Source organism: Equus przewalskii, chromosome 4 (genome assembly GCF_037783145.1).
Source record: "Equus przewalskii isolate Varuska chromosome 4, EquPr2, whole genome shotgun sequence".
NCBI classification, from domain to species: Eukaryota; Metazoa; Chordata; class Mammalia; order Perissodactyla; family Equidae; genus Equus; species Equus przewalskii.
In genome coordinates, this window is record NC_091834.1 from 88134083 (window position 1) to 88147399 (window position 13317).

The 13317-nt window shown below is 35.7% G+C and overlaps 1 protein-coding gene across 7 annotated transcripts in view; it reads left to right on the plus strand.

Moving 5' to 3' along the window:
• Window positions 1-13317, plus strand: part of LRGUK (leucine rich repeats and guanylate kinase domain containing) — a 108990-nt gene that overhangs the window by 19016 nt on the left and 76657 nt on the right. For all 7 annotated transcript variants that reach the window (XR_011539585.1, XM_008520779.2, XM_070617742.1 and 4 more), the window contains exons 6-7: window positions 8374-8498; window positions 12594-12737. Coding sequence is in view for 6 of the 7 variants with exons in the window: in XM_008520779.2 (XP_008519001.2) it covers window positions 8374-8498; window positions 12594-12737 (269 nt within the window). In the remaining variant the exon portion in view is untranslated. The remainder of the gene's footprint in view (window positions 1-8373; window positions 8499-12593; window positions 12738-13317) is intronic.

Genomic DNA, 13317 nt, shown 5'->3' on the forward strand with positions numbered 1-13317 from the left:
CTTTAGAACTTGTGTGTGAAAATGAGCAATGAATAGACATTTAGATGGTGCTCTCGAAATGAGAAGTTCTCCTGAACGTAGCCTAATGAGAAAATGAAATCTTTTGATGACAAACTAAAAGTAGTATACATTAACAGCACCTGTCCACAGAACCTCACTTTATGCTTCAGTGTCATCTAGATTGAATTTGCAAAGAGCTAGAGTCTGACAGCCCAGAAGCTGTGTGGCTCAGAAATCCACTCATCTCAGGCCATCTAGAAGAATGCTGCTCAAGGAGGACCAGCAGCACCAGCATTGCCTGGAACTTCTTAGAAATGCAGACTCTTGGACTCTATCCCAGAACTATGAAATCAGAATCTGCATTTTTTTTTTTTTAAACAAAGATTAGCCCTGAGCTAACATCCACTCCCAATCCTCTTCTTTTTTGCTGAGGAAGACTGGCCCTGAGCCAACATCTGTGCCCATCTTCCTCTACTTTATATGTGGGATGCCCTCCATAGCATGGTTTGATAAGCGGTGCGTGGGTCTGCACCCAGGATGCAAACTGGTGAACCCTGGGCTGCCCAAGCGGAGCTCATGAACTTAACTGCTGTACCACGGGGCTGGCCCTCAGAATCTGCGTTTTTAACAAGACCCCCAGGTGATGTGAGTGCACATTAAAGCTTGAGCAGCCCTGGTCTAGAAGTCAGCTGCCCCCCTAAACTCCTACCAGCCAGAAGAGACTGAGCTTCCAGAGCCCCTTCTAATCTTCAGGGCACCCTGAATGAGGATGGGGACGTGACAGTCTGGGGTTGGACCATCTGTGCTCTGTCTCTCAGAAAGTTATTCTCCTATATGCAGCATGGAATTGCCAGAGAAAACAACTCCACAGTATTTTGGCCTCCAAACAGAGAATGCAGTTTAAACCGTTTCTGTCATGAGAGTCTTGACTTCTATATAAATTTATCTTTCCATGTAAAAAACTAAAGTATTATGACTTTGTAAATGTCAAATATCATGAAGAAAGTAATTAGGGTTTTTTTTAACTTGACTTTAGATGTAGCAATTGAATCTTATCTCCAAAGTATAAAAAGCTATAATTATTACATCAGAACATGGACTCTTAATTAGAATGTAATATGTAACATAGAATGTTCCTCACCTGAGTATTTAAAACTGCAAAGACAAGTAGGCAAAACAAACTACCCTTCATAAACTATTAATGAAAGAAACTTCTTAGATAGCTTACAATTCTGAAAAGATAGTAAGCTAGTTTGTAAACAGTACTAAATATGCTTCTCTTTTGTTCATTCAACCCTATTATATTGTGTATAATTACACAATTAGATTAGATTTTTGAAAAGACTAAAAACCTTTGAGATAAAAAAGAATTTTTAGACAACTTTTTTATGCCAGTACATTTGAAAACAGATGAAATGGACAAATTCCTAGAAAATATTATGCACCAAAAATGCTGATTTGGAAATAGAAACCCTGAGTAGTCCTTGACTATGAAAGGAGTTCACTAAAAATTAAAATAAATTAAATTAAAAATCTTCATGCAGAAAAGCTCACCAGACACAAACTGTCAATCGCAGATCTTCCAATAATCAACAGTTCTTTCAAAGATTAAAAATAGAAGACATATTCACAGTTCATTCTAATGAGGTTACTTTGATATCCAAATCAGACAAGGAAGCATAAGAGAAAGGAAAGTGACAGACTCATTTCACTCATGACTTAGGTGTAAAAATCCTAAACAAAATATTGGAAAACTGAATCTGACAGCATATGAAAAAGATAATATACCATTACTAAGTTAGGTTTATCTCGTGAATGTAAGGATGGTTTAACATTAGAAAATCAACAATGTCAATAAACTACATTAACAGATTGAGGGAAATAAACCATATGTCAATAGATGTAGAAACTCAACAGATTTAGAAAGTTTAATAAAATCTAGCACTCATTCACCATAAAAACTCTTAATAAACTTGTAGTAGGGAATTTCCTCAACTTGATAAAGAATGTCTATAAAAACATTTGAAACAAACCTTTTCTTAATTGGGGGCAAGTTCTAAGCATTCTTTAAAATCAGGAACCAGACAAGGATGCCCACCATTGCTACCTGTATCCATCGTTGTTTTGAAGTCTTAGCCGGCACCATAAAACAGGAGAAAGAAATTAAAGGTATAAAGATTGATAAGGAGAAAATATAAGTAATTCTTTGCAAATGGTATGATTGTCTACAATGAATATAAAGAAAAACTTGCAAAAAACCCACTAGAAATAGTAGAGTTTTGGGAGTTCAACAAGATAATTAGATATGACATTGATAAACAAATCAATTACATTTCTCTATACCATATACAAGCAATTCTGAAACACAACTTTAAAGAGACACCATTTACAAGAACAATAAAAATGAATCTTATTAAAGGTGAATAAGACCTGTGGAGGGAACATAATAAAACTTTATTGATGGGTATTAAAGACCTAACTAAAGAGAAATATATCCCATCTTCCTGGATCAGAAGATGGGAGAAGACACGTAAAAAGAATTTTGTAGAAAATGAATCAGATAAGCTAATAAACACATGAAGAGATGTCCTTCTCATTTATTTTCAGAGAAATATAACTCAAGACCACATGAGATAGTATATCTATTCAATTGACAAAATTTAAGAAATCTAAAAATACCAAGTGTTGGAGAACGTGTAGATCAAGAGAATCTCTTTTTTTCGTCCTTATTTTTATGAAATTAATTCAAACGCTTTGGAAAACTATTTTATACTGTCTTGTAAAGTTGGACATCCAAATTTCCTATGCCTTAGCACTTTCATTCCTACATTTGGGAAGTTTAGCATACATGTATCTGGAGATTTGTATGAGAATGCTCACAGCAACATTGCTTGTAAAAGCAAAAGTTGAAATAGCCCAAATTCTCATTGATAAGAGAAAGCATAAATTATGGTGTACTCACACAAGAGCATAACATACAGTAGTGAAAATGAGTGAAATGTATCTCCATGCAGCAATAAGGATGAATGTTAATAAAACAGATTTAAATTAGGTATAAAACCAAGGAAGATAGACAATTCAGCATAGTGGTTGTCTTTGAGAGCAAGACAGCAGGGTGTGAAGGAGAGGTGCACAGAGGTAGACGTAAGTTGCTGCTAATGTTCTGCTTCTTGGGCTAAGGGTGGTGGTCGGTTCAAGAGTGTTCATCATATTATTTAAAGTAAATAAAAGTGGGCCATGTATGGGCCAATGATATACCTGTGTCCATTAAAAATTTTTAAAATCTGAAAATTATAAGTTTTTTTGAAAACAATTATTTATCAAGCTTCAAACTTCAGTGGTATCAGAATCCCCTGGAGGGCTTGTTAAAACACCTATTGCTGGCCCCCATCCTCAGAGCTTCTGGTTGAGAAGGTCTGGCGTGGGACCCAAGAATTTGCATGTCTAACAACTTCCTAGATAGATGATGCTGATATTGCTGGTCTGAGGACCACACTTTGGGAACCATAGCTCTAAGCTCTTCAGTCCTCTCTATTATACCTTGCAAGGCATGCTTTCCTCATCTGATGCCATTCCATTTGTCCTTTTTTGAATGCGTTATCTTTTTTATGCTTTTTATGTTTGTTCAAGCTTTCCTTAGTGGGCATATATGTCTCTTTTACTTAAGGGGAAAAAAGTGCACTTCTGTTTAAAATAACGTTAAATTAAAATGTAATTATCAATATTAAAAAGCAGTTATTTAAGATAAAAACAGATCAGTTAAGCTAGTAATGCTGACAATGTGATTACAGTAGATTATGTTAATACCTCAGAATAAATTAACTATAAGATATCAACTTTTTAATTTATCTTATAATGCTGTTTTGTCCTTTTATATGTGGATAACTGAGGACTAATTGATAATCATCCTAAATCACAAGATGATAAACTTCGACAAGGATAAGAATATTTGTTTGTCTTTAGAAAGAGTATAGTTTATTCTTTACCTGTAAATATTGACTGACCATTGGAATTTATTTTATAATTATAGAATCATGGAATTTTTAAAAAGTGACATGGAATTTTTCAATCCAGACAGAACTTTAGTGATTGTCTAGTGCTAACTCTGATTTCACAGAAGAGGAGCCTGAAACCCAGGGAGGTTCAGTGACTTGTCCAAGATTATTTGGTAAATGGTTGAACTGAGGCTAGTCTTCTGAGTTACATTGTTTTTCCCGTGTTGCAATTCACTCGGTAATTACTACTTTTATCGTATAGCCATTTAAAGTGTGTGTGTTTCATTTCTTAGAGAGATTCCCTCTTACAGTGGAGAACATTTTTCACTGGTAAGGTGATATAGATCTTTCAGGATTGGTTTTGATTAAAGCCATCATTGTGGTTCTCTCCACTAAGAGAATTGTGATGGATTTCCTACTTATTTCTCAGTAACTGTTTTCTATACACCCAAACCATATTTTATGATTGTAGACAAATGAATAAGAGCGAATACTGAACTAGTGAATAATTCATGTCAAGCACTGTGAACTGCTGACAGCATCGCCAAAATGTGAAAATATATTGTTGGACTTTTCCCTAGCTGTAAACTTATGCTAATGTGCCACTGGGTTCCTTCATTCAGTTTCCACAAGGGTCTAAAATTCTACTGTAGAAGATTTATTCACAGAATCGTAAAACTTTAGAGCTGGAATGCAGTAAGATCATTTTGAGTTCTTTGAGTCTCTTTCTCCTGATAGTGGCCTTTTAAAATAAAAATGTACCTGAGAGGATTAACCCAGTAGCTAATTCATTGTAATAGTTTAGCAATTTATCAGACTATATTTCTTCTTATCAGAAAGTCTCAGGACTTACAAAAGAACATGAAAGAATAATGTAAGGAGGGAGGACAAGTAACATTTTGTGAAGGTTCTTAAAATAAGAAAATGTGAGATTGAGGAGATGAAGGTATTCCTGGAAGCTGGCTGCAGCTCAGAGCTCTGTACGGACCAGTCCTGCATGTTGACCATGACCATTGCTGGTAGCCACATATGATGTGACTGTGGGAGGTCTTAGGGGAAAAGCTCTTGTGCCACTGTAAGAGGTACTCTTTACTCAAGAACATGATTAATCTATAGCGCCTGAAATTCCTTGAAATTTAAGGGTGTGTGAAGAGTTGGGAAATAGGAGACAATTTTTCTGAAATGAACCTATTTCTCAACAGAGATGTTCAGTCAATTCCTCACCCTTTGCCCCAGTGCTGTGAGTGACAGCATGGTGGCTGCAGAGCCATGGCTATGATTGCAGTGAGGCAACTATATTCCCACTCCTTTTGGCTCATGCAACAGTAATTTTCTAAAACCTGTCTTGTCGTACTAGTCAAAGCTGGATGTACCAAGGGAACTGTGGTTGGCCTCTAACGTCTTGGAAAATTACTGTGTACACAATAAACAAGCTTTCCTTTTCAATTCCCGTTATCTCTTGATAGTTTCAGGATTCCTGTTTTCTAGTCTTCTGATTCTTGCCTGCTTCCCATGGGAATGCTTCCTGACTCAGCTACACACTAGCATTTGTTTTTTTCTTTGCCATAATTCAGAGTATCTTCATTTTGTTTGGAGCAGAGCTATCAGGACACGAGTGCTCCTGAAACAGGGCTTAAAGACTCTTGCCTCCTCGGCTAAATTGAGACAGATGGCCATTTGAAGAAGTTTTCCTTGGCTAATTTTTCTTCCCAAAGATTGCTACCACAAGGATATTTTATTTCATCCATAGCTGTATGAGAGTTTAATCTCCTATATCCTACATTTCACATCCTTTATTGTAATACGTATCTGCAAAAATCTGGTCTTTGTTCTAGTTCCAGAATGATTATTTAAATGGCCCAGAAAATGGAAGCAGAAAGGAGCATAGTGTTTGTGAGCATAAATGTCTATTTGTGGAACTATTCTGGCCAGAAGCTCTATGAAAGTAGATTTGAAAATGCATGTTGACAACAAGCAGAACTATGCTTCAGCCCAAGGATTGAATCTGAAACCAATGAAGAAAATCTAGGAATTTGTGGTTTATTGGGCAGTGTTGTATTGTCATTGCTTCTAGTTTCCTAATTTATCTCTTTCTCTGGCCGAGGTCTTTTCAGAGTCAATCCTGGCCTTGAATAGTCCATTTTGTGCTGTTGGCCAAGAGGTACAGGATGTGGTTCCTTGGCCTCATGTGCTTGTAATTCACTAATGATAATGATGGCTTGCAGTTAGGAGGTGCTTTACAATTTGTGCAACTCATTCACGCCCATTTTCTAATTTTTTCCCATGATCTAACCTTTGGCCTTCCTGGCAACCTGGTGTCATCCCCACTTTGCAAATGAACAGTAGGAGCAGGGAGAAGATAAGTCACCTAGCTGGAAAGTAATAGAGTTAGGATAACTAAAAGTAATTATGATGAAAACTATTTGTTTTTGTGATCCTTATGATCCCTTCTATCCTCTTTAAAAAATGTGTTGATTCTATGATTAATGGAAGGAGATAGGTGAGGGGTTAGAAGTTGACCAGAAAAGCCTTTGAGGAAGAAATGGTTTGTCTAGAGTGGATACCAAGAATTGGAATTGCTGCGACATGTTTACAGTTACGATAGACACTGCCAAATTGCCGCCAAAGTGGCTATATCATAATGAACCCTCTCACCCAGGAGTGTGAAAGTATCTGTTCTTCAAAACCTTTAAAGTGTTTGCTAAGCCACTGGGTAAAGGATGGCATTTGTCTTAATTTGCAGTCTTCCAACTGTGGATGAGGCAGAGTGTCTTTTCATAAATTTATTATGTTGGCCACTTGGATTTGCTCCTCTTGGAATTCCTTGGACATATTTTTTCCTCCATTTTCTGTTGGGTTGTTTTGCCTTTTTTTGCCTATTAATTTATTGTCGTTCTTTATGTATTCTAGATAATAATCCTTTATATATGTTATGTTTTTTATACATATGCATTACTATATATATTGTGAGTATGTTCTTCCAGTCCATCGTGCTTACTTATGTAACTACAAAAGTAATAGAAGTAAGAAAATAAGGTTATCTGTCAAAAAGAAATACTTAACATGTTGGTTTAATGTGAATGTTAAAAAAATGAAAAAGAAAAGAAAGTGGAATTTGAAATTAAGTCCTGAAGAGTGGGCAGGGTTTAGAAAGGAGGAGGAAAGTAGTATGAAAAAAAGGTACGCTGCCAAGTAAGAAAGTTGTTGGTACATTCCAGAACTATTGAGAAGATTGACCTGGCAGAATGGAGAATTCTCATTGGATTATAATGGGGAAAAATTAGATAAATAGGTTTTGCTTAAAGTGAAGGGCCTTAAATGCCAGAGTGAGGAACTTGGAATTCATCCTATGAGAATTTCTTAATTGAAGCGTGATATCCAATCAATATTTTGAAAAAATTAACCTGACTACAGTGGGCAAGGTGACTTGAGGGCAGGAAGAATTAGAAGTTAGAGGTCCCTGTTGGTGCTGAAGCTGACTTAAGTTGGCAGAGGAGTGAATGAAAAGGAAGGCTAAAGCGATGTTTTAAAGCCAAAAATGCCAGGTCTTGGTGATTGTAGGCTGTCCTGAAGATTATAAGTGGCTGAGAAAATGGTGATGTCTTAGTTACTTTGGAGGGAAAACTGAGCTTTGGTGGGGAAATGATATTGAATACTGGAAATTTGCCAAAGAGACTGAGAACAGAGATGGGTGAGTTTGCAGTTTTAGGTGACTACAAGGATAGAACACAGAAGAGAGGAAGTTAAAATTGTAGCAATGAGTAGAAATGTAATCAATGAATGAGAAAATGAATGCAGAGTTTAGGCCTCATTTATTTTAAAAGAAGAAGAGAACCCGATATAGATAGAAAGAAAAGGCTGTTCCTCTCTCTATCGGGGTATTGGTTTTTTTTTTTTACCACTCACTTGCTGCAGGTGACATCTCCCAGGCTGCTACCTGGTTATGAGGATGAGAAAGCTGGGCACATGTTGTCTTTCCAGGGTGACCCTGTAGTCAGAAGCCATGCCTGTGGGAAAGCAGAGGAGTTTCTCATGGAGACCATTCAGGAACCAAGGAAAAACATACTGCCAATGAGGCAGCTTTGAACCACTCTGAAATGTCTTTCTTCGCTGATGAAATCAGCACATGTGAATGCAAATACAACTGAGCACACTCAAAAGCTAGGCCTTTTTAAAAAAAATTAATTTGAAGTGGTGCTAGTATTAATTTCTCTATGAAAAATGTATTTCAAGAATTAGTGTTCATTCTGTATACGGCATATAGCACTGCTTTGTTTATGCTGTTGTCTGATTTTTCTAATGATGATTTAACACTGACTCTTTTTTTCTTCAAAATGTTTCTAATAACATTTTCCTTAAACGTAGTCACGGTATATAGGCAATGAGATAGAAGAAATCAGTGGACTCGAGCTGTGCAACAATCTAACTCACCTTAGTTTGGCCCAAAACAAAATCACAACAATTACTGGCTTAGGCGTGTTACCAATCAAAATACTTTGTCTGGTGAGTCTGACAGAAATGTTATTCTTTATAGAAGTGCTAGTTAATGTTTTAGTAAGTATATGAATGATGATTAGGATTTTTCAAGTTTATAAAGAGCTAATTCCTTTGTGAAATGTTATTGTCTTCAGTTTTGTTTGCTTCTTTCCATATCTGGTGTGTGTGTTTGTGCGTGTGATATCAATATTTCATGGTAAAGTAAAATGGTTTTCTAATTTGGTACTCAAATTCAATTTTTAAAAAGATTGACTTTTTTACACTGAAAAAGAAAAGTGTACTTTTAACAACTATTAAAAATGAATTTTTTAATGTCCTATTGATGAAATAATATTTAAGGATAATATTTATTGCTGTTAACACTTCATTGCTCTCAAATGAACAATAAGATGTTCTCTGGGCGCTGAATTTTGGCAGTTCTTTTATATTAATATATGCTAGTCTCCCATTCTAGGAAAGCAGAATTAGTGCTGAGAATAAATGAACAATTCCAATCAGAAAGTTTAAATTTTTAAGATTTTTCCCATAGAGAGCACTCTTCTTAAGCTACATGACATGCTATGTGACTATGACTGAATGAAAGTACAGACAATTTATTAAAAAATCAACAGGATCATAATAGTTCCAAAGATATACACAGTATTTTTTAAATAACAGTATAGCTCACTAATTTGGGGGCTGATAATACAGTTTTTGGGTTATCCAGGATTCTTTCTTCTTCCTTTCTTCCTCTCTCCTACTTCTTACCCTTGGGTGGCTCTGCTGTTCTTTGTTATATCTCTATATCTGTCACAAAGTGGACAGGGAGGACTTTAAGCCATGAGGCTGGTAGCTTATTCATTTCTTATGTCAGTTATCCCACCGAAGAGTGTTGGACTGTTGTTTGAAATGACGTCTTGGGTTATCTGCAGATTTTTGACATGTACGATGTACTATTCCTGTCTTATTTAACCTCAGATACCTGAAGGCTGGCTGTGTGTTAATTTTTCTTTCCCCGAGCTTGGAGCTTGAATTGCTTTTCCATGACCCTTCGCTCCTACAGTGAGTTAGGTGAGGGTAAAGTCCTTCCCAGTAGTGAGGATGAGACTGAGGCGTGGAAAGGTTTAATAATTTCCCTAAGGTTTCATGGTTTCTGTTCACTTAGGCATGTTAGCAAAGCATAAACAAAATGAATTTGATAAGTTAGATTGTAAATTTTAAAATTATAAAAGAAAGTCACATTTTAAAATTATGCTGTCTTGAAGGATTATTGGCAGTATGGACTATTCAATCTGTAGCTCGTTAGAACTTTATCTTTTTCTTTACATATCTTTTTTTATTGGCATTCCCATTAACTTTAAGTGGAGCATGATATGTGGAAAGAGATATGGGGGTGTGCTTAAGGGAATGAGAATTGAACTCATTATTAAGAATAACAACACATACCACTTTTATCCTAAGAGTTTGTTTCAATAGCTAAATAAGTAATCCATGTTGACAGTTCCATTTCAAGTAGCTTTTAGAAAAAGCATAAAAGACATTTTTTCTACAAATGGATTACGTGGATTGTTCCCAGTCCCTGCCCCCATCACTCAAGATGAACTAGAAAATACAGACTATGCCATCATTCATTTTCCTTAAAATTTTTGAGAATAGCAAGGGTGTCTTTTCCAAATGTTAATAAAATATAGAAAATAAAATGCTACACATTTGTTTCAACAGTTTTTAATGCTTTTATTTTTTAATTCATGGAATCATAAAGCCAGTTGCTTTTTACTATTGACAATAATTTATTTGACAATTTAGAGACCAAAGAACAATTCACCATACAAAACCATTGTTAATTCACTACCATCAACTTTTATGATAAATGTAAGGGAAAAATGTGGTTTGCTTATGGGCTATTCTGTCAATCACCTTCCTTAGCAAGTAAGGGCATTGCATCCCAAACTTTAAAATTTGTTTTTTCTTAGTAAGAGGCACTTGTTTTTTCCCTCTCAAATTGGGGAGATTAAGACTATTTCTCATTTCATTTATTTAAGAAAATAGCTTCTCTCTAAAGGCCCCCTTTCCCCTGCTAATCATGATAAAACAAACAAGAACTGTTCATGCAGAAACTGGATGTCTACTTTGAGGAGTGATGTATCAATTTTTCAGCTTTGGATAAAGAGTTTGAATAGATGGCTTTCAACTCAGAATATTTCTCAGTTCTACTTTCTTTGATGACCATAGGCTATCTAATTAAACTTTTCTATGCCTCACTCTACTTTTATGCATCTACCACTTTGAAAGCCATCAGAGACGCTGTAAAGAATTATTACAATCTATCTTCCATATCCGCAGCACTTCAAAGTTCTTTGGGAAGAAGAATATTGTATATAAGTTTGATATGTGGGCATATTTTAGATAGGATGTTAAGGTCCTTTTTCAGTAAGTTACATTAATATGGATATTATGTTTAGAGTAGTTTTTTTCTTTTCCTCTTCTATCACTCTCTAGAAATTCTTTGAACTCTGAACAGTTGGAAGTTTGACTTAGGCAAAATGGGATTGTGAGTATTTTTTCCTTCTTATCATGGAATTTTTCAAACATATAAAAACATATTAAAAATATAGGGAATAATTTAATGAGCCCCCGTGCACCATCACCCAGCTTTATAGATTATCAACATTCTATTAATATATTTTAAAGAACCATAGAATTATACCAATGAATACAAATGTTACTCATTATTGAAATGAAATCTTATGAAAAATAGGATGAAAATGAGCTCTTGCTAATAAATGTACCAGGAAACATATACCAGGAAAAATACTGTAGATGGATAGGAATACTGTAATTTTTCAGTTTTTAAGTGCTTATTAAAAGTTTAAAAAATTGAAAGATGGGCATAATATGGCATTAATTGAAACATCAAAATTCTCTTTATTATGATTTTCAACTTGAACTAAAAGTTTAATTTACTGTGGTATATTCTTATACCTCAAGGCTAAGGAACCCAAGGAATTATGAGTATGTTGGAAAATGTACAAGAGAATGCAAATTATTGTTATCACTATAATCTATTGTTATGGGTACGTAGGGGTTGGGAAAGAGGACATTTGAGTCTTAAATTTTTCTTTGTTTTATGCTCATTGTCTGAAAGGATGCTTACGTGTGAATTATTGAAGAACGTAGACTGGTTATCTATTGTTGAACAGCGAGCCACCCAGGTATAGTGGCGTGGAGAAATTTTATTAGCTAACCGTTTTGTTAGCTAACAGTTCTGCAATGTGAGTTGAGTTCAGTTGGGTGGTTCCTCTGCTGGTTTTGCCTCATTCAGCTGGCAGATTTTCTGGGGGCTGGACTCAACTGGGATGCTGGAATGGCTGGGCTTTTCCTCTCTATCTAGACTTAGCACCCCTCTCCATGGGACCTCTCCTACTCCATGTGACCTCTCCACAAATTCTCTCTGATAGAGTAGCTACAGTTCTTACATGGAACCTCAGGGAATCTAAGACACATGAGGAGAAGCCGCCAGGCCTTCTTAATTCTTAGACTTGGAACTGGCACACTTCTGCCGTATTCTTTTGGTTAAGACAGGTCATAGGTCCACCTAGATTCAGGAGGAGGGAACTGCACAGGAGCATCAATAACTGGAGCATGTATCACACTACCACAGCCCTGGTAATGTGAAGTGATTATACTTAGAATGTTTTTGAAAATAAAGTGTTTGTGGGAGTTACAATATTCAAGTGATTTATTGTGATGGTAATGAAAGGATTGCATTAAATTTTTATTTCTAAAGATAAACATGGAGTTATGCCATCATTGGGCTTTAGGTCAGAATGTTAAAAGCTTATACTACCTAACTTTTGTCTATTCTGCTGACTTGAACATTCATCTTGCTTTAACTTTAGTGAAAATATTGTATTCTGAATCTTCCAGCTGAAAAACTGGAATTTCTTTCTGGGGTTTATGTATATGTGTTTAAGAAGGTGAGTGATGAAAATAAGAATGTGGGGAACAAGAATGGCTTACTGATTTTAAGAGATTTGGGCCAATTTCCAGAATGAAAGCTTGTCATTATGCTTTTTCCTCCTGGAGGCCTTTAAGACATTAAGGGTATGTTATCAATTTTAGAGCAATAACCAGATTAAGAAGATCACAGGATTGGAGGAACTGAAAGCCCTGCAGATCGTGGATCTGTCCTGCAATCAGATCAGTAGCCTCCAAGGCTTAGAGAATCATGACTTCTTGGAGGTGATCAACCTGGAGGATAATAAGGTGATGTCATAGTCTCTGTGTCTACACAAGAGGACATGTTAGAACCCATTATTAGTTTCTCAAGGGCTGTTGCATTAAACGCCAACTTAGAAATGTTATTCCAGAAAACCTCTGAGAGCAACAGTTGCAGAAGGACTATTTTGTTTTTGTTTTTGTTTTTTAACAAATACTTACAATTCTTAATTTTTGAAAATTTGATGATCCCTAATTACACTGTTTTAAAGGTTTAACTGCAACCAACTGCACATGACTTTGTGAAGTGGATGTGTTCCTGTGAAATTTTGTGTAGAAAAATGGCATTAGGAACGTCTGAAATGTCAGAGCAGGGAGAGTGGAGAGACAGGAATAGCGTCAGGCTGGTGTTGCGCATGCCTGTCCTTTAAAGGGAAGAGGAACAAGAATTCCTATATCCTATTGGTAACAATGGCGTATCTTCCCAATCTGTGTGAGTTGGGGATTGGATTTATTCACATTACCATATCTGGCTTAATGCACATTTTATTTCACAAATTATATAAATTGACTTGCAGTCTTTTTTTTTCTTTTAAAGATTTTATTTATTTATTTATTTTTAATTTTT